The sequence below is a fragment of the Squalius cephalus genome (genome assembly GCF_949319135.1).
Source record: "Squalius cephalus genome assembly, chromosome: 20".
In the NCBI taxonomy this organism is placed as follows: Eukaryota; Metazoa; Chordata; class Actinopteri; order Cypriniformes; family Leuciscidae; genus Squalius; species Squalius cephalus.
Window position 1 is genome coordinate 27,249,218 of NC_137141.1, and position 21,393 is coordinate 27,270,610.

At 36.5% G+C, this 21,393-nt stretch overlaps 1 protein-coding gene and 1 long non-coding RNA gene across 3 annotated transcripts in view; one reads left to right on the forward strand and one right to left on the reverse strand.

Moving 5' to 3' along the window:
* Nucleotides 1-3,695: 3,695 nt before the first annotated feature.
* On the reverse strand, nt 3,696-20,852 carry LOC307148004. Its single transcript, XR_013819396.1, has 3 exons — nt 20,779-20,852; nt 20,224-20,252; nt 3,696-3,765 (listed from the first exon to the last, which is right to left on the reverse strand). It is a non-coding gene; the product is annotated as an uncharacterized lncRNA (long non-coding RNA).
* Nucleotides 13,002-21,393, forward strand: part of impg1b (interphotoreceptor matrix proteoglycan 1b) — a 29,612-nt gene continuing 21,220 nt past the window's right edge. The window contains exons 1-2 of one of the 2 annotated variants that reach the window (XM_079853161.1): nt 13,002-13,565; nt 20,772-20,996. In XM_079853161.1, coding sequence (XP_079709287.1) covers nt 13,397-13,565; nt 20,772-20,996 — 394 coding nt within the window. In that variant the 5' untranslated portion in view covers nt 13,002-13,396. The remainder of the gene's footprint in view (nt 13,566-20,771; nt 20,997-21,393) is intronic. The other variant, XM_079853160.1, reaches the window with a different exon arrangement.

Genomic DNA, 21,393 nt, shown 5'->3' on the forward strand with positions numbered 1-21,393 from the left:
TATGTGGTCACTGCCTATTGCTGCTGACTGGTCTTAAGCGTAATAAATAAGATGGGTAATCCATTTTCTTGTGCTCACATCCAGTACCTCTTTCTTCCTGTCTTGGTTGATTAAACAGTACGAATATGTGTTGCTTGACTAATGAAAACAGGCCTATTAATGATTCATTTTTACACCTGTTCTTGCTATTTCTTCCCTTGTCCAAGCTCCCAAAAATGTGGGCGTTTTGGTCCTTCATTTCCACTCAATGTGCATTCTGAGATCAAACCAAGTAAGCAGAGGGAATAAGGTCAAGTCTTCACTGTACAAACAGAAGCAGTACAAAAAGAGTTCAAGTGCATTGGACACAGTTAAACTGACCGAGGCTCTTAAGATTTAGATATGAATTGAGTATTTCTAACCCAAATTGATTTACCTTCTCCTCAATATGCTCATAAGTTATATTATCTGTCACTTGACAGTATGAGAGATCACAGAGTAACTGAGAATGACACGTCTACCGCAGGAGGTGAGTAATACGTCAAAGACGTGCCAGAACAGGGCAGAGGAGGAGATATCGACCTATTAAGCCCATATGGAGGTGACAGTGCAAAGTCGCAGCATTTCATGAAAAGGCATGTTTGATATTTCCCACAATTCTGCTTTTTTCACACTAAGCCTGTGCTTCCTTCAACCCTGTTTTCAATGTGTAGTCATGTTGGATATTGATTTAGTTATCATGCTTCAAAACCTCCAACATCAGCAGCCACTGAAATCGGGGACATATTTAAGCAGGGGGCCAATGGACTAGAAACTGACATATTAGCATGCTTTTTTTGGACTTCCAGAGCGCAGACCCTTTTAATGCCTACGAATTTGATGTGAAGTGAGTTTTAAAGACCTAATTTTGTACTGTTACAGCTTGAATTTTTAACAACATGCAAACACCCGCAATAAGTGTAAGCTGTCCTGTCAGAGCCGTTTAACAGTGAATCACAAATCAGCTCTCAGAAAGCAATGGTGATGGGAAAGCAAGCAACATGATGGCATAAATATTTGTTTTTAAACATATTGGTCTTTTTTGAGTATGCTGATTAATATGCCTTTTATCATGAGTAGTATTAGTATAAAATGATTTGGAGGCTTGGAGGAGCCGTTAATTATTCGTTTGCTGGTTTAATTAATTTGAATTTAATCTCTTGTCTTTGTCATTTATCTTTTCTCCTGAGCCCATTAAAAGTCGTAGGTTTAATACTATGCAAAATCAACCTTGCATTTCTGTCTTAAATCGTTGTTGTTAATGAATGTTTGTTTTTTTATATAACTAAAATTGAAATATTTATAGCATATGACTCATCTGAAGTTTAAGTTTATTGAAGTCCCCCCCTCCCCCTTTATCCTTAATGTCCTCCAGGGATGGAACATTAATCACGAGCAAACAGAGAAGCACTCATTTGCAGGCATATGATGAACACTTGACTTTGATAATATATGACCTTGATATAATCAACATACAAATCATTCTGACATATGTTACACACATGACCTGCATATGCAGTATGTCTGAGCATGCCTTGCTAAAAATCCATGCTAATTACCAGAAACAGTCATCAATCATTAAACTTATGTTTTTAGCTTTTCTGGAGGTTTATCTCTAAAGGTTTCATCTATGGGGGATATTTTTTCACGTCCGCTATTAAACACCAACTGTTCCCTCACAATTTAAACACGCCAAGCTGCTTTGCAATTACACTTTACCTTAATTGTGCTAAATGGACCATATGTGTGTATGTAATGACATTAACATGTGTTCTCAGCTTAATGTTCAAATTAGTCTAACTGTGCATACTTATTAACAGTGTTGTGTAATGTTGAGCAACCCATAATCAGATTACTCACCCTCATGTCGTTCCAAACCTGTATCACTATCTTATGTGAAAACAAAATTATTTTACATTTATTTTACATTTTTTATTCAAACGGAAATGTACGATTTTCAGAAGAAGAAAAAAGTAAGCATAAGCAAATAACACAAAAACATACAAATTAGATTACACGAAGTAGCCACCAATTTGCCACAAATGTAAAATACGATTGCCATGAGAGTGTTAGAGTTTCTTTCTTTCACTGAACACTAAGAAAGAAGTTTTGCAGAATGTCCTGGCTGCTCTTTTCTTTACAGTGGATGTGAAAGATTAACTTTCAAAATTAGCAAAAGAAGGACAATAAAAGGTGACCATAAAACTCATGTGCTGCATTTCAGGTCAACCAGAGTGGTGAATGTGATTTCACCAAGAACAATATGTTCCTGGATCAACATCTTTGTAGATCCTGGAACAACATTCCAATGAACCAATCAGATTTGAGTGACAAGTTTACAGTTTATATCAAGTTTAGGCTTACAACCGGGGTTAGGTGCTTCTACATCAGTGTTATTCACCTATCATTTCCCTCTGATTTTAACTTGTGGTTAGGGTCAGGTTTAGGGGTAGGGATAGGGTTAGGACTATGTTTTCAGACAGGAATGTTGATCCAGGATGAACAAAATCCCAAAATTTGGCAAAATCCCGGTGACCCATCTGAAGCCCTGCAATAGCTTTGTGTGAACAACATAGCACTACTTACTAGACATTTCACTTTGAAAGTGTCGCAAAATGTGCAAGAGGTAACATAATATAATTTAGCAGAAATGTCGCCACAGGAATTGTTTTCCGATGAGCCTGGGATGAAAGAACTGATCTAAATATCAGTTGATTGCTAAAAAATCTCTTTCATGTTCATTTACATTCACAAATGGCATCAAGACACATGACGCCAAAGCTTAAATATTGGTTGCTTCCTCACACAGAGCTAGCATATCGCTTGAAAAAACTATTATATTTTTAGAGTTATTACACTGACAAGAGTAAATGACAACACAATTGTCATTTTTGGGTGAACTATCCCTTTAAGAACATGTGTAATTTTCCATTTCTCATACTCTCTGCTCAACAACAGCTACAGATCATGTCTGTACGTCAAACATGCGTCATGCCTATTACATTCTTTACTAAATATCTTTTTTTCCCTGAGCATATCTGCTTAGAGTCAACATTTCACAGTTCAAACATCAGAACTGTCACTCACGGAAGGTTCTGTCCCTCTTTCCTGCAGTCTTGGGTCTAGTTGTGCCTTTATTCCTGCAAAAAGAAAAATGCACCAGCACACTGCATTCAATGTCTGAGATGGTCCTTTGCAAAATATATACTACTGCTCATTTTATGCTCACTTAAGTAATATTAATGCCTAAAAGTCTGCACTTTTTTTTTTTTTTTAACCTTTTCTTTAAATGTCATTCCTTGAGATTGACAAATACCTAGGTTTACTTGTTGGCGTGGCTTATTATCAGCCTAATACTTCATGGCTTTATATCTTTGCTGCGCCTCTGCATTATTCACCTCAGGATTACTAATTAAATATGAAAATCACTATGTTCAAAAACAAGACATTATGTCAGGAAACATTTAGTCTTATAAATGCTATCCAGATAATGAGTTTACCACAGGGCATTAATCCATTATATTTCTACATGGTCCATAACAGACAGCAATCATCAGTTCAGAAAATGTCAAGACAAAAAGTCATTAATTTTGCTCCAAACACTCACTCAGATTCAGAGGAAACATACCTCTCTGAAAGAGGTCTTCATCTTGACTTCTGACATTCATACGCCTTAGGGAAGAAGTCCGCTCCGTAACGTCAGCATCTTTGAAGCGACACGTCTTGAATGCCACGTTATTCCAGCGCCTTTAATGACAATTCCACTTTTAAGCATTCAGTATAGCATCCGTCTTATCTTTCTCAAGGATATTTTGACATTTGAAATGGCAAAATCTTGTCTCAAAGGAGCAGAGACTTTGCAAATAATGCGTTATATAATCTGCAAGGGTCTGGCCTGCTGTCTCACCGTTCAGAGAGATTTTAGTCGTTTCAGTTCTGTTAGCGAATTAGCGCTTTCTTATGCAATGTCACTTATTAACAATTGAAGACATAATACAGTAAAAGCAGATCTGCTGAGGGAAATGCTCACACAGAAAGTCGTGGATGGATAAAACATGATGAATATCTGCTCTTCATTTACAAACATTTACATATAAAATGTAGAGGTCATCTTTATGATCACACGATAATCCCTTCACATCGGTGGTTTGGCGGTGTCAGCAATTCTGATTGTGCCTGTGCGTCACTGCATAGCAAAGAGACTTGACTTTCAACGTGGTTAGCATAAGCGAGTGGATCAAATGTGAAATGGTCGTAATCGCTATAGACGATATTTAGATTAGATGTTGACCGTTTTTTAAGTGGTTGATTCTTAAATTATTACATTTGGACCCCACATGGCTTGCTGAAAAATGGAAGAACTTTGCAAATAATGACATCAGACAAAATTGACATCAAGATATGACAAATGGGATGACATTTAATGGCACATGTTGAGTGTAATTAAAGTAGATGGGGTCTATTTTACAACACAACCATCTTTTTTTATTATTTAAAAAAAAAAAAAAAAAAAGGGGAGGGGGGGTGTTTTGTTCCAGCAGGGTCATTTGTTATATAAATCTATGAAATAAAAATGTCTATACTTGCATTGTATGGTTGGAAAAATGTCCCCTAATGCATCTCAGTAATTGTAAGAGCTTTTTCGAATCATGTCCATGGGGATATTGTGTTTTCTCTTATCAGGACAAATGACGGTGGCATTCATGGATAAAACCACATATAATTTCTCTCAGATATGAAGCATGCTCATTTATTGTAAGCTGTTTTCCTATGTACCTTAGCAAGCATTCAGCATCAGGGGAAATATGTTTGTCTATTCGTCCATTTCAGTGCTGACATGCTGCAACACAACCAGCACTGAACACTGCTATTCTGAGAGGACTGACTCGTATGCAGGCGTGTAAAGTACTTGAGTAATTGCACTTTATTTCTATACTTTTACATTATGGCATTCAGACGCTCTTATGCAGAGCGCCTTACAAAAGTGCTTTAGCATTGCATACGAGACCACTGTGATTAACAGATGGCAAGCAAGCAATTTGGAACACTATAAGCTAAAAAGCATGGACAAATAAACAAGCACTATTAGAACAATAGTCCTGTGAGTTATAATTTGAAGGTAATCTTTTACCCAAGTTGAGGGTGAAAAGTATGTTTAACTCATTACAATTTCCTTTAGTAAAATTTAAATATTATATATACACTATATATGGTGGTATCATGATCTAGAAAATAATATTTAAGCAGTACACACTAATCTTCAAAAGTTTGGGGTCAGTAGTTAAAAAAAGAAGAAATTGACAGTAAAGACATTTATAAATGTAACAAAAGATTTATATTTCAAGTAAATTCAGAAAATTAGAAGTTTCTATTCATCAAAGAATCCTAAAAAAAAAGTTTTCCACAAACATAATAAAATTAAGCATCACAACTATTTTCAACATTGATAATAATGAGAAATATTTCTTGTACACCAAATCAGCATATTAGAATGATTTCTGAATGATTATGTGACACTGAAGACTGGAGTAATGATGCTGAAAATTCAGCTTTGCATCAGAGAAATAGGTTAAAATATAAAACACACACACACACACACACACACACACATATACATACTACAAAATTCAACTGTAACATAACCTAACACAATTGTAAACACAGTAAATGATTAATCTATAAACTACTATATTAAACAGTCAAACTATACTACTGTATAAAGCACATTCTGTTATTTAATATTCACCAGTTTCAGGTAGGCAGGTGTGCCCTTGAGCTATAGCACAATGAGAAAACCCAGACTGAACAGGTTTCTTTCAGTGCATCAAAGTTACTTTGATATGAAAATCTCTACTGTCTCTTAATTTCATCAGTCAGTTTCAAACTATTTTAACTTTTAAATCCCTACGTACAATGAAGTGAGTAAACTGTTTTTGCTTTTACTCAAGTATGTTTTGGCTAGATACTTAGACTTTTAATTTCCCATTTACTTTTTGAAAAATGATGTCAGTTCAGCCTAACTTTCTGTTTATAATAAAGAAAACCGCAATGGCAAAGCAACCGGAACGATGGTATTAAAATAAATTAAATTTGATTGGCCTCGGTAAACGCTTCGCTGTTATTATGTCACACCAGCATGTGGAAGCGTTATTTGGTCAATGACTTGCATTAGTTCTGAGAATGCTTTCATTTCAACATGACATCAAATCTTCAAGGACGCTGCATTCGGTCTGCTAGGAGCGAGAGTCAAATTTGAAATTCTTCTCTCCATAGCACAGAGTCATTACTCTGGTCTGCTGAAGTTTCCTGGGGGCAGCGCATCTCAGCTCTTCATAGCACATATAGATTTAGATTTGGCTTCACTGGGCACAGTCATAAATATACTTCTGGAAAAAGCATTTTGCAAGGCTGTGTGACGCTTGTTTGAAAAGGGGGATTTCTGTGATTTCAGTGCCTCCGTTTTGAGTCATGCTGATGTCAGCCAATGGTCACTGTAACCATCTATTATGCTTCTCATTTTCAGAACAGATGGCCATATTCAGGGCAATTTCCACTGTTTACAATTCACCTTGCATGTACTCTAGACAGCCGGCCATTTATCAAAGCAATCAGAGTTGCTGTTCGCTAATGGCTCGAGTGAAAGTGCGCTTCAATGACTTCTTTCCTCAGATAAAACCGGATTGAATATGGTATATTACAAATGCCCTGTATTCACTGTATGATTATATGCTTATATAGCTGCTTATGATATACAGTCATGGTCAAAATTGATGGCACCCCTGGTAAATATGATAAAAAATGGCTGTAAAAAATAAATCTGCATTGTTTATCCTTTTGATCTTTCCTTCAAAAAATTCGCAAAAATCTAACCTTTCATTTAAGTAAAATAATTGAAATTGGGGGGTAAATCACATTATGAAATAAATGTTTTTCTCCAAAACACGCTGGCCATAATTGTTGGCACCCCTAGAATTTTTTACGAGTAAAATATCTCTGAAGTATATTCCCATTAATATTTATCTTTTTAAGCACACCAGGGTGACTAGGAACATGAAACTGTTCAGCTATGACTTCGTGTTTCACAGGAGTTTAAATATGAGGAAACACAAAGGCCAAATTCCCTTGCTCATCCATCACAATGAGGAAAACCAAAGAATGTAGTTCTGATGTGCAGCAAAAGATTGTTGAGCTTCACAAAATAGAAAGTGGCTGTAAGAAAATATCTAAAGAATTGAAAATCCCCATTTTGACCATCAGGGCAATAATTAAGAAGTTCCAATCAACTAAAGATGTTACGAATCTGCCAGGAAGAGGACGTGTGTCTATATTGTATTAATGGACGGTGAGGAGGATAGTTTGAGTGGCCAAAGACTCTCCAAGGATCACAGATGGAGAATTGCAGAGATTAGTTGAGTCTTGGAGGTCAGAAAGCCTAAAAAAAATTATCAAACAACCCCTACATCACCACATGTTGTTTGGGAGGGTTTCAAGAAAAATCCTCCTCGCTCCTCCAAAAATAAACTCCAGCATATTCAGTTGTCAGACACGACTGGATCTTCAAAAGGGACAGGATTCTATGGTCAGATGAAACAAAAAAAGGGCTTTTTGGCAGCAAACCCAGCAGATGTGTTTGGTGCAAACAGGGATAAAAAGTACCCCATGCCTACGGTTAAATATACTGCTGAATCTTATATGTTGTGGGCCTATTTATTTGCTGGAGGTCCTGGACATCTTGTTCAGATACATGGTATTATGGATTCTAGCAAATACCAACAGATAAAAAATCAAAACCTGACGGCCTTCTGCTAGAAATCTTATAATGGGCCGTGGTTGGATCTTCATTCAGGACAACGATCCAAAACAAACATCAAAATCAACACAAAAATGGGTAACTGAGCACAAAATGAAGCTTCTGCCATGACCGTCCCAGTCCCCTAAACTGAACACTATAGAAAATGAGTGGGCTGAACTGAAGAGGAGAAGCACCAACATGAACTTGTGAAACTGAAGGATCTGGAGAGATCCTGTATGGAGGAATGGTCTCTGATCTCTTGTCAGTTATTCTCCAAACTCATCAGGCATTATAGAAGAAAACTCAGATCAGTTATCTTGGCAAAAGGAGGTTGCAAAAAGTATTTAATAACAGGGTGCCAACAATTATGGCCAGCGTGTTTTGGAGAAAAATATTTATTTTATAATGTGATTTACCCCCCACTTTCAATTCTTTTACTTCAATGAAAGGTTAGATTTTTGTGAATTTTTTGAATGAAAGATCAAAAGGATAAACAATGCAGATTTATTTTTTACAGCCATTTTTTATCCTATTTATCAGGGGTGCCATCAATTTTGACCACCACTGTATATGGTATATGATATATATATATATATATATATATATATATATATATATATATATATATATATATATATATATATATATATATATATATATATATATATATGGTGTTGAACAACAACCATGAATCAATCTATTGTTCAATAATGGAAACATACAAAAATCAAGAATGTATACTAAAGGGTTTGATGATTTTCTGTTTTGTGCACACACACACACACACACACACACACACACAAAAAAAAAAAAAAAAGGTTTAATTTAATTAAAGTTTGCCCCCTGGTGGTTTCAAAGCAGGCCCGATTTATAAAACCAGACCTAAATCTCACAAACTTGTGTTCTGTGTGGTCTTTTCATTGCATGTTTGAAATATTGAGCTCAGTAACATTATTGATTTTCTTCGTCTCGCCCACTTTTTCCGTCAACAAGGTCTCAATCAATCACAGAGTATCTGAAAACATGGGTGAATGACCATTGCAAAATAAGTAGGTTGAGTTTGATAACTCAGTCATGACATGAGCTGAATCTCCAGGCAAAGCAATACCCAAGATCGCCCATAGGAGAAGCCTGGAGCTGCAAAAGCTCAACCTATGAGAGAATCGGCCGGTTGCTTAAGAATCGGCCACATCTGTCAGAAAAGCTGTCCATCACACAATATAACACAATTATAATATAATCATTTTCCTAAAATGAGCCCGAAGGAGATTTTCTCATTTGGTACTGCTTTCCTTTTAGATTAAACCACAGCTGGAGATCATAATTATCATAGTAATGCACACATTACCTTACATCCTAAGTAGCAGATGATTATCTTCAACATGCAGTTCCAAAAAAAATAAAATAATAATAACAATAATTAAAGAAAAAGTTATGTTAAAGGGATATTTCACCGCTGGAAATATGAATGTGTATTTAAATTGGGTAATTTATGTAGTAGAAATGTGAAATTATTTTAGAAGTTGGTGCCTTCTAGACTTAGTCTCGCTATCACCAGACAAGCTCAATCTTTTAAGATTGAACATTGGTCTGGGGAGTCTGCTATGTATTTTGACTCTGTACGCAATTGGATAGTCCTTCAACCAATCAGACCAACGATCCGGGTAACTCCAGGCAGGAAATGTGTAACCAGACGTGTTGATCAGCGGTTTGCAGAAGCAGCAATGGAATCAAGCGATTTTTGCAAGTTATGCAAAAAAACATGCAAGTCAGTGATATTTACACCCACTCGAGCGATTTGTTTGCTAAAAAGAAGCCATTGAGCATCATCGAGAGGATAAAAGGAATTGGACAGAGCCGAAACGGCTCTGGAATTGGATTGGATTAAACCCGCCAATAGCACGCCAGGTGGACAAGCCAGTTTGTGATTGGTTCCCGCAAATTTGTAAAGGAAGCAGCAGAGATAAATGTACAGGTTTCCAACCTGAGCTGCAGGGCGAAATCAAATCGCTATTATAGACTGAGAAAAGCCAAAAAAATTATTTTTGGCTCATGTGGATGAAAGACAACAACTCCTAGAATGCACTTGCTTCGCTGTTCTTCCCTTAAAGGTCCCGTATTATGCCCCTTTTCACAAGATGTAAAATAAGTCTCTGATGTCCCCAGAGTGTGTATGTGAAGTTTCAGCTCAAAATACCCAACAGATCATTTTTTACAGCATGTTTAAATTGTCATTTTTTTGGGCTCAGAAAAACGCGCTGTTTTAGTGTGTGCCCTTTAAATGCAAATGAGCTGCTGCTGGACGACCCAGGGGGCGGAGCTTCATGAGCTCGGGCTCAGTCTCTCAGGACAATTTCATCTCACGGAATGATGATAATATCAGAAACTCTCAGTAACGGTGTTCATTTCGAGTCGGACAATAATGCCTACAGAGTCAGAGTGCTGTATAGAGATGAAACAGGTATAGTTTAGTAGTTTAATTACGGTTATTATAACGTATTTGTCATCTGCTTGTATGTATCCATTATTTATTAATAGCCTACAAGTCTGCTGTCTGAATGATGATCAAACATATACTGATGAGTTTAATAAAGTTTATTGTACATCACACAAAAGATGAAGCGTCAGTTTTACTTCAGAAAATCACCGTAAGAGCTGAGTAAACACAGTAAGTTATAAGAAGTGCGCAAGTACATAAACGAATTTCGGTAGAGTTGAGGGAGCATTCCTGTGGGTGGAGGTTAGTCAAAAAACTGTTCTACTGACGTCATTAAAGAAGGAAGTAGAGGGATGTAGTCCAAACGGGCCGTTCGATGTAGTCAACTTCTGTTAAATAAAATATCTCGCTTGGCATTGAACTTTGAGCTTTATAATTTTACAGATATTATTTATGCTCTAACAGCAACATTACACACTAACTAAAGTTTGAAACATGGAATCACGAAGAACGGGACCTTTAATATCCCTTATTCCCTTATCCCTTCCCTTATTCTTTTAATAAAAAGAAATAAATAAATGAAACCATATAGTTACTATTATCATTTTTATTCATATTTTGAATGTTTTCATATTTACTGTTTTAATTTTAATTAAAGTTATTACTATTTAATATGTCTATATAGTTTAAGATTATGTTTATGTTGTAAGATTAACATCAAAAATTTCCTGGGCTATAACTATAGCGAAGCCTACATTAGAAAGGCATGTATCTATAAATATCTATATATTATACAAATCATCTAATCTAAGGGATTTAGGTGGAACAACTTTCGAAGATCTCACATGCAAAGATGAAGGGATCATATGTATGTCACCCAGCATGGGGCGAAATAATGAGAGCTGTATCCTGGGATTATGACAGTGAAGACTCAGTCAGTCACTGTCATCCATCAATATAAAGCTTTGTCAGAGGACGCACGGAAGAGAGTGTTCTGTCGCAGCAGAGATGTGCTGACTCCAGACAGTCACTCACACCAGGTTAATTGAAGTTCACCCTTTTGATTGGTCAGTGATGGAACTCATTAGCATAGGTGAGAAGGTCAGCCTGCTTTGCATTTGAGCTCATTTTTACCGCTCTTAATAGAATCAGGTTCCCGAAGACAATTAAACGTAGAAAGGTCGGTCGACTGATTTTCCTGACTTTCAGTGCAAGTCTGCTTGCATTAGCGCACAAGTATTGCCGGTATATCCCTGGACTTTTCCTGTCACCTAATTATCTCTACTATTAGACAGGTGAATTTAAAAGCCGCATTGCAGGGATCTGCCATTGAGCCGAGCTTCTTAGTCAGAATAGGATTTTCCTCTGATTCTGATTTAAAAGCAGAAAATAAGAGCAGGTTAGGGTGTCATGATTGTTTAGTGGAATCCAAAAATCTTATTTAATAAGTCACAGCCCATTCTGAAAAGCTGGGATCTAATTTGAAAATTGAATGAATTTCAAAAGCTAATTTAAACAGGAAATACATGGAAAGGCAAAAAATAATGTTGGCACATAAATTAGTCTAAAATAAAAAAACTGTAAAGTATAGGGGCAGATTTACTAACAGCTTGCGCCAGTGCAAACCCTCTTTTGGTGTTAAAAAACTACTGTCAGGTTTTACTAAAGAAACGCAGTGAAAAATTTGTGCTGACATTATTTTTTGCGGGATTATTTATCTATTTATCTATAAATTATTTATCTTATTGCATATGCATTTGTAGGAGTATCCCTTTCAGACACAAAATTTATAGGAGGAGAGTATTTAAATGAATAATGAAGGGTGATTTACTAAGTCAATTTACTAGTATTAGCGTCATTATCCATTCTGAAAGCATACATGGTTTCAAGATCTTATTTGAACTGATTTAGATTTTTTTTATATTATATTATATGACTGAACATAAAACCAAATAAAACAAACATTATGTTTGCTAAAAGCAATTAAATAAATTCCAATAAGTAACAGAAATAATTTCTATATGGAAAATAAAACATTTAAAATCATTTACTATGATTTTACAGTAAGGTGTAGCTAAATTGGCAAAAACCTGTTTATTGTAAATTTTTGTACATTAACTTTTATTGGAACCTAAACTTTACAAATAGGCTACAGCAGATTAGAAACTATCCTGTTTGTTGCTATTTATTTATTTATTTAATATACATCTATACATATTATTAGTAGTCTAAGTTATTAGGACAATCATGATCATCATTATTTCTTTTTAGAATAAACACTTCAACTTCACACTTCAAGATGCAGTGCAGAAGAGAGTTTTTCCCCCCTCAGGCCACAAGTGAAATGAGCAGCAATTATTCATAGCCCTAACTAGATAAAAAAAAAAATACTAATAATAATAATTAAAATTCTCATTTCCAGCAGGGGTTTCAGCTGGTTACAAATGGCCACCAGCCTGTTCTCATTATCTCTTGAAAGTTGGAATTTCAACTTGCACGGTCCAGCGACGTGGCAGGTCTTGAATGGATTTTGAGCTGCGGAGACTTATTTATGGCTGTGAAATTTAATAAGCAGGGTGTGTGTAATCCTCTTCCCAGCTCAAGCAGTAGGCCTGGGGACTAACATGCATCACAAGGGTACGACAACACACGCTCAGTACACAGATCTGGCCCCATGATCAATGGGCAGAGCCTGCTGTCTCGAACAGGGGGAGTAGAATACTGCGTTTCGGCTTGGCAGCCACAAAAGCTGGCAGAGGGCTGAGAAACTTGTGTCGAGTGGGCCTGACTGAGAGAGACGGGGCGTCGGGCGGACTGGGAAGAGAGCAAGTACGCTAGTCGAGTGGCTTGTGACCGAAGCACGGAGGCTAGCAGATGCTGGTCCAGAAGGCTACTAACAGGATGAAGATAGTCCACCACGTGGGCCCACAGGGATTAGGAGTCAGTGAGAGGTAAACAGATTAGTCCAGGAAAAGAGGCAACGCTTTTAACCTCATCACTCCCCTCACACCCTGAAGAGCATCTTCCACCCACACGCACACTTGAGACTAAATCGTACCCGAGAACCTGTACCATCTGTCAGGAATACCACCCAACCTACAGTAGTGCCCACACACAGCCCCGTCCATGGAAACCTGGACACATAGTCGATGGAAATTAACTCTTTCTCCCTTGGATGTCAGATAAGTCAATACTGTCTTTTCTGTCCAAATGAGCAACTTTACATCCAAAAGGACATAATCTACTGCAACATGCCATTGAAAACAGGATTATTCCTCATTCTGTTCTTGTTTACCCTCCAAGCCACCAGAATCAAAGGTAAGTCGGTGTTTGAACGCCGTTTGAATGCTATTTGCTTGTTTTATTCAAAGAAAGTCTTAGAATTCAGCAAAAACAGTGCTTTTGGTAATGTACAACGCCTCAGAGCTGCAACAGCCTATGCGATTCCTCACACAATAGCCTCTTTCCGCCCTCAGTGATCGAATGAGCTTTTAAATATTTTAGGAGCCAATTTGTGAGGACATAAAAGAAACCCAAAGATTTTTCTTATGCAAAACAAAGCCTTATGACAAATCATTTGATAACATTTTTGTGGCACGCACGCCATTAGCGCTTCCTTTTCGGTGCAATATGCTTGTGTTTTGCTAACATTTCATGCGAGTTCTGAATGCCTCCAGTCTGGCTGCAGTGTTCAGAAGCTCCATTCATTAGGAGAGGGAAACAAAAGGCATTCTGTTTGTGGCCGTGTGGAACGCTAATCTTTTCTGGCTTGTAGCTTTGCTGTGGGGCCTCGCTCATCGCTTCAGAAGTACAGCTCAATTAGCATCGCCGCCCCTCATGTCTGCACATGTGTTCGGCAGGCTCACAGACAGCAGCGGGACACATGATCAAATCACTCACCCTGGTTTATCTCTGAGAAATTGCAACAGTGGCCCAACATCTGCTCATTTGCTAATTAACAGATGTGGTCAGATGTTCTCTGACCCTGAAACACATTGTTGAGACCCTTGTATCTCGGAGTGATCTGCTAACTGTCTTCCACTGTAAACATCTTTTAATAAGGCCACATGTGGCTCTAGAACAGGACATCTTTTGTGTCAGATCAAAATAATTAGACTGAAGGTCCAATCTGATCTGACACCAAAGTCTCAGATGAATTACGACAATAATTCCTATACATACAATTCACTACTGTTTCCAGTTTAAATGAACACGAGTTGCAGTAAAACACCAACTTGTATTCCCTTTGGGATAGATTATCCATTAATTAAGACTTATTTTCGCACAGTTCCTTGCACAATACCATGTTATGACCTTAAAACACTTTTACCAGCTCCATACGTATGGTTTTTCAGACATAGTAAATTTGCTCAGTAGCTCACCTAGTACAGTAGCCTGGGAAAACCCAGACAACTTCCGGCAAATTCAGATTTGCTCGAGAAGTAGTCTGGCAAAGAGCTCATTCAAACCCATTTCCATGGCCGAGAAATCGAGGCACCAATCAGAAACGTTGAGACGGGCTTTACACGATGACTGGTTTTAGGTCTATCCAATTGAGCCCAGAGGCATTTGAACGACGTCCGTTCAATTTTTAAATGCATTATTATATTCAAATTGCAAACACATGAAGACAGTCTCCATGAAAGACCCACTGGCAGATGAACGTGCTACTACATTTCTCTCCGAAACGGTAGGAAATTAAATTAGATTTAATAGAGGATTTTAACTGTGACAAGATGATTGACAGGGCAGTTTACGTGACAGGATGCACGCGACAGATCCGTCCGATAAAGATGACGAAGTAGTATGTCCCAAAGCTTGCCTACTTTTTTGCTACACATTCAAAAGTAAATACCTTTTCTTCACAAAAAGAGTACATACTTTTATGGCGTAGTGTAACTTAGGTGAATTGGGACGCAGCATATGTCTTTGCACGATGCCGATCGCTCTGATTGGTTTTAGGTCTATCCAACTGCGCCCAGAGGCATTTGAGCGACGTCCGTTGGTGACGCCCCTTTGGAAATGATTTGTCTATGGAGCTTTGCCAGACCATAACTCAGTTACTACTGAGAATGTTCTGGTTTTAACCAGGCTGCTAGTACAGCTTTGCACTTGCGATACTCGAGTATCCGTGAAACGTTAGTCATGATAAACAAGCTCAAAGAGTAATAGAGCCCAATTAAAATGGCATGGTTTCATCAGCAAATTGATTATCTCACGTTTGCTTTTGTTAACACTATCAGTTAGGTTTACGATAAAGGTTAGTGTAGGTAGTACGTTATTTTCAAACACAGAGCTATTGCAGCTTTGAGTCCAAGATAAATTTCCTGAAAAGGACAAAGTATAATTTTGCAGAAATGTCGCCACAGGCATGTTTTTTTTCCAAAGAGCCTGAGCTGAGATTGCTACAGTTACTGAATACAATTTTCTTTTTTTGGTATCCAAATTTGTTTAGCCCAGGCTATTTTATGCTAGTTAAAGGTAGGGGCTAGCAATAACAAGTTACCTTTGAAAACATTAGATCTCACCCTCCCTTCAGAGCGTCTCCAAATCTACGCCTCCTTCAAAACACATGAACGCACACACTCTAAAAAATGATGTGTTGGATTTACTTAAAATATATATGCACCATTTTTGCATCATACTTTTTAAGTAATCCTAACTTGTAATAATTTTACTTAAAGTTAATAAGAAAACCTTTGTTATATGTACTTAAATATTTGAGTTCATGCAACATTCTTTACTTAAAAATATAAATACGTATAACAAAGGTTTTCTTGTTAATTTTAAGTAAAATTATTCCAAGTTGGGATTACTTAAAAAGTGTGATGCAAAAATGGTGCATATACATTTTAAGTAAATCCAACACATATACATTTTAAGTAAATCCAACACAGTGCAGGCCATGTGAGATCAAAATAAATCTTAGTTGTGTTAACTTAACATTTAAGCTCATTTATAAATAAAAATAAGACAATTAAATGAATTAACATTTTTACTTAACATTTTTAACTTATTTTAGATCTTCAGCTATTGGTCTGCTTACTGCACTGCTTTCAATTGTTTTAAAATAAATAAAACATGCAAATCACACACAATAAAGCGTTTTCACTTTATTTTTTTGCCACAGGCTGCAAAGCCTGAAACCACACATCATGAAATATACAACAACATATGGCAAATTGACAAATGGAAGTTCACTTACAACAGGTCACTTTTTCACCCTTTGCAACACTTAAAAAGATTTTCTGTTGAGCCACCTTTCATGATGATCCTCAATGTGAGCTGTTCCAGTTCCTCTTCGTTCCCATGAGTATCCTTAAAAACAAAACAAAAAAAACAGCAAATCTGCATTTACTTGCAACATCACCTGCTATTGTTCAGATTGTCGCGAAAAATACATTGCATTGAAAATACATTGTATTGAATCACAAAATTAGAAAGAAATTTATAGAATTTCTATAATGTAAGTATAATGCATACTTGCTGAATAAAAGTATTCATTTTGTTTCTTTAAAAAAAAAATAAAATAAAAAAAAAATCGAACTGACCCTAAACTTTTAAATTGCATCTTAAAATATATTCAAATAGAAAACAGTTACTTTAAATTGTAAAAGAAATTCACAATATTACAGTTTTTGCTGTATTTTGGATCAAATAAATTAAGCCTTGCGAACAGATGGAACTTCTTTTATAAACATTAAAAAAATCTTACTGGTTGTGTGTGTGTGTGTGTGTGTGTGTGTGTGTGTGTGTGTGTGTGTATCTATATCTATATAATTATTATTTTGTCTGTTGATGAAAAATCTATCTAAAAATAAAAAAAATAATAATTAAATGTTACAAATTAGTCCATTATTAAATGCCTATAAATATAAAAAATTAGTCTATTCAATAATATTGATTAATATATATATATATATATATATATATATATATATATATTTTTACATTTTTACATTTATTCATTTAGCTGACGCTTTTATCCAAAGCGACTTACAATTGCTATATGTCAGAGGTCGCACGCCTCTGGAGCAACTAGGGGTTAAGTGTCTTGCTCAAGGACACATTGGTGTCTCACAGTGGATTCGAACCCAGGTCTCTCACACCAGAGGCATGTGTCTTTGATAATAATTTCGAAGGTTTAATAGACAGTCGTCGTTGTCATTTAGGAATAATATTGTGCTTGAATCAAGATCGCCATTTTTTTATGATAAATAGTGCACACATATGGAGCTGTAGCCAATGTGTTTTCGAATTTAATATTTATACAGTACGTTAACGTTACCAAAAGTAACCCGCGCAAGGCCACAGGCCGCCCCCATTTCCCGCGATCCATAGAGAATATGGGAATATGTAAACATGCAAAGAACAACTTATATGCATATATAATAAATGACAACTACATTTACTTAAAAAATACTGAAGTATAAGCTACGTGACAACTCGTTAATGTAAAGTACGAATTTCTCCGTGCGGGAGAGCAAGCCTCCCAATAACGCCGTCTGAATAGTCATCTTAATGCAATCTTAATGCATACGTGCCAATGCGATGCATGGTCATATCCCACGAAATAAACAATAAATACTCTGACTACTATAAACACTTATCCCTACATTCGATGGAAGCTCACTCGCTTAATAATTCAAATAAAATATAGCCTATGTTTTTGAATACTCGCACACAGTCACTCATTTCATAGGCTACATCAACTAATATGTCTACAAACGTTTTCATAAGTATTCGTAAGTAACACGTTTCTTGTTGAAAATTCATAGCAATTCTGAAATTCAGTTTAAAAGTTAATTTCTTGACCAAAAATGCAATAATCTAGTGTAGCCTACCTTAAGTGAAAAAAGTTAAGCTTACCTCTTTTCAGTGTCTTCATCACGTTGCGTTTCAGAAAATCTTCACCCACTAACACAATAAACAATAAACAAGTGTTTAGCCTATTAATGTTAAAACGTCAAAATCTAATATTTTACTAAGTTTATAGAAAGTTAAGCTTACCTTTTCACCATCCTCATGTGCTTCACAAAATGGCTCCAATTTTTTGGCTGGAAAGGCATCACGGGAAATTGCATATCACGTGGCTCGTATAGTTACTTAAAATGTTATGCTAGATTTACTTAATTTTGACGCAATTGTTATAGTAGTTGATTTGACTTGTGTTTTTTCATTTTATTTATGCATACATTTAAGTTCACCTGGTAACTTATATTTTTGTGTTACACACACTATATATGTTAAGTAGAGGTTGAAAAGTTATGAATACTACGTTTTTTTGTGTTTAATCTAATTACTTTTATAAGTAATGGTTGTTCAGCCAACGAAGCGTTTTTTAGAGTGCACAGTCCGCAAAGCATCACAAGAGACGGAGTTAAATTACCTCATGTCTCAAAAATAATAATGAACGTAAACAACTTACAGAACTCTTACTTGTACCAGTCTTAGTTGACTGCTGCAGATTCATTTCAGCGTTGATAGTGTTGACATAGAAATGCATAAAACCAAGTCTGAGGACATGAACAGCTTCAGGTAGAACTTCACAGGTTGCCAACTCGTAATTACAGTTACGACATGGCATGAATGAAGCATAAGCTCGTTGTTTTGGTTCAGGTGGAACTGTAAAAGGCGGCTGCTGTTTGTTTTTGGCACTTGGTGACTGTCTGTGTACAACTCAACGTGCGGATGACGTGTGATGTCTGCGCGAGCAGGGTGCGCGGAGATATGGAAACACATATGTTGAGACTTCCACAGAAGATATATGTATAGGCTACATATTTTGATATTTAGACTACTTCTATTATTGATTGCTATCAGGATGTGAAGAGAGTTTCAAAAGTGTTTATAAAACAAATTGCCTACCCTACCTTTAAGTGCTAGTTCAGTGGTTATGCAATTCACCAGCAGATAAGCCTGGTCAACAAAGGACATTAACATCCAAAACACTATTTACAGGTAGCGTATACCTAGCTATGCTGTGCTATGCTATTCAGAGAAATCTGCTAATGTACATGATAAATCCTGTCTTAGTGAGGACTGATCGCATGCTTTAAAAGATTCTGTAAAGCAAGATTACACATTAGGCTTTAAAAGTTATCAGCAGAATGTTAAAAACAGAGGTATGTGTTTAGCCTCTACTATACTTATATCGCTAACGCTATTACTTGACTACTAACTAAGCTTATGCTAATCTGCGAGTGGTAAACAGAGGTCCAGCGAAGTCTGAGGGACCCCCTTGCTGAGCCTGGCTTAATGTTTTAAGAAGCTCTCTGAAGTTTACCAGCTGGTCACACAACACTCCATTTTGAAAACAATAGAGGCCATAAATCCTATAATCCCTCATGGTATGACATTGCTTTGATTTGAACTAATATGATCTCAGTTTCTCAAGATTTGTTGAAGTGTCTCAGATCTTGGAGGGGACAAACAATTTGTCTGTTTTTTAATGGATCTGTGAATGTAGCATCTAAGAGGAAATTATATGCCATAACTGCTGACGAGACAAGCCATTAAACTAGCCAAAACTGTCTTCATTTGATGTAAAAACGTCCAGATGTTTTTTTTTATATGAGCTATTAACTGTATAATTGTTCGATGCTTCATTACTAAAGCAGGTAATTAAATGCATCGTTGTCATTATGCAGTGCATATGTTCACCGTGACAATGATATGAACTGAAGTTAATGTAGTGAGCTTTGCTGTCGTTCTAATTTCAGGACCATCCATCCTAAACTTCACTGTTATGTAAATACCAGTAAAACACCAGGTGCAAGTATATATGTGGCCAATGACCGCAGGTGCTGGTTAACTCGAACAGCTCTGGCCATACCTGATTAGGTAACAGGTCAGAAGATGGGTCACCTTGAGTTACTTTAATACTCTTAGATGTCAGCATGAGTCTTCAACCTGAGGGTCTTTAGCAAGTAAGATCTTTGAATGAAACATCACTGTAAAAAATGTATTTACTGACCTTAATATTGTTCCAAAAATACTTGACTTCTGTGGAACACAAAAGGAGATATTTTGAAAAATGTCTTTTGTCCATACAATGAAAGTCAACAAGGTCCAACATTGTCACCCCACTGACTTTCATTATCAACAAAAACAGTTGACCTATCCAGTTTAATTGCAGTAGTAAACTCAGTACATACACATGTACCAAGCATTTTTTTTTTTGAAGACTTTCTTTCAGCTTTGAATTTATGTAAAACTTTATGTGGTTCCAATCAAATGCAATTAGATTAATACAAATAGAGAGCAGACCTTTGCAACTCTTATCTAGTGAAAGCACTTAACATCTGCCTGGATGGCGTTATAACCAACTGCTTGACTTAGGCTTAATCCAATTAAATGTTCATTCAGCATACTAATCATAGACTTAAAAGGTTTCAAATGGTCTCTGGGCTAGCGTAATTACATGAAGTGTAATTATATGATCCATCGGCTTACTATCCTTAGGTAAAGTCAATCCAACTCTTCTGAAACAATGAACACACGCTGTTGTTGTGACATTTGCAGAACTCACGGCTGACGACTTGATTCTCAGGATCAGAAATGTGAAGTACAGGCACTTCCTGGAGACTCCACAGCCAATCAAACAGTCGACAGATGGCAGAGATTCACTTTCTCTAGACAGGCATCGAGCAAAGAGATCAGCGCTGTTTAGTACGGGGGTGAAAGTCTGTCCTCAGGAGAGCATGGCGGAGATCATCACCAGCCATAAAGCCTACTACAAACTAAGAGGTAGGACAACTTCTACCCTAAACACCACAGGGGACGGAGCCTTGAACATCAGTGCCAAATTTGCCTACAACACCTCAGATCCTCATAAATCATAATTAACTTCCCAATCATTTTGCAGCCTTCTGGGAGATTAAGGATCAAGCCGAGCCAGAAAAAAAGTGGCTCTGAGCCAAGAAGTAGTGTCCCTACTTTTTTTTAGACTTTTTTAACTTTTTTTAGACTTCTTTTAGTGTTTCAGTGTATTTTTTTGTATTTATACAGTAAAATAAGGCAAGGAATGTAAAAATAAAAGTTAAAAATTAACTTGAAAATATTGTTTGTTTTAATATCTAATCTAATTCTCAACTTTATACACTAGAGTTCAAAAGACTGGGGTCAGTGACATTTGTTAAAGATT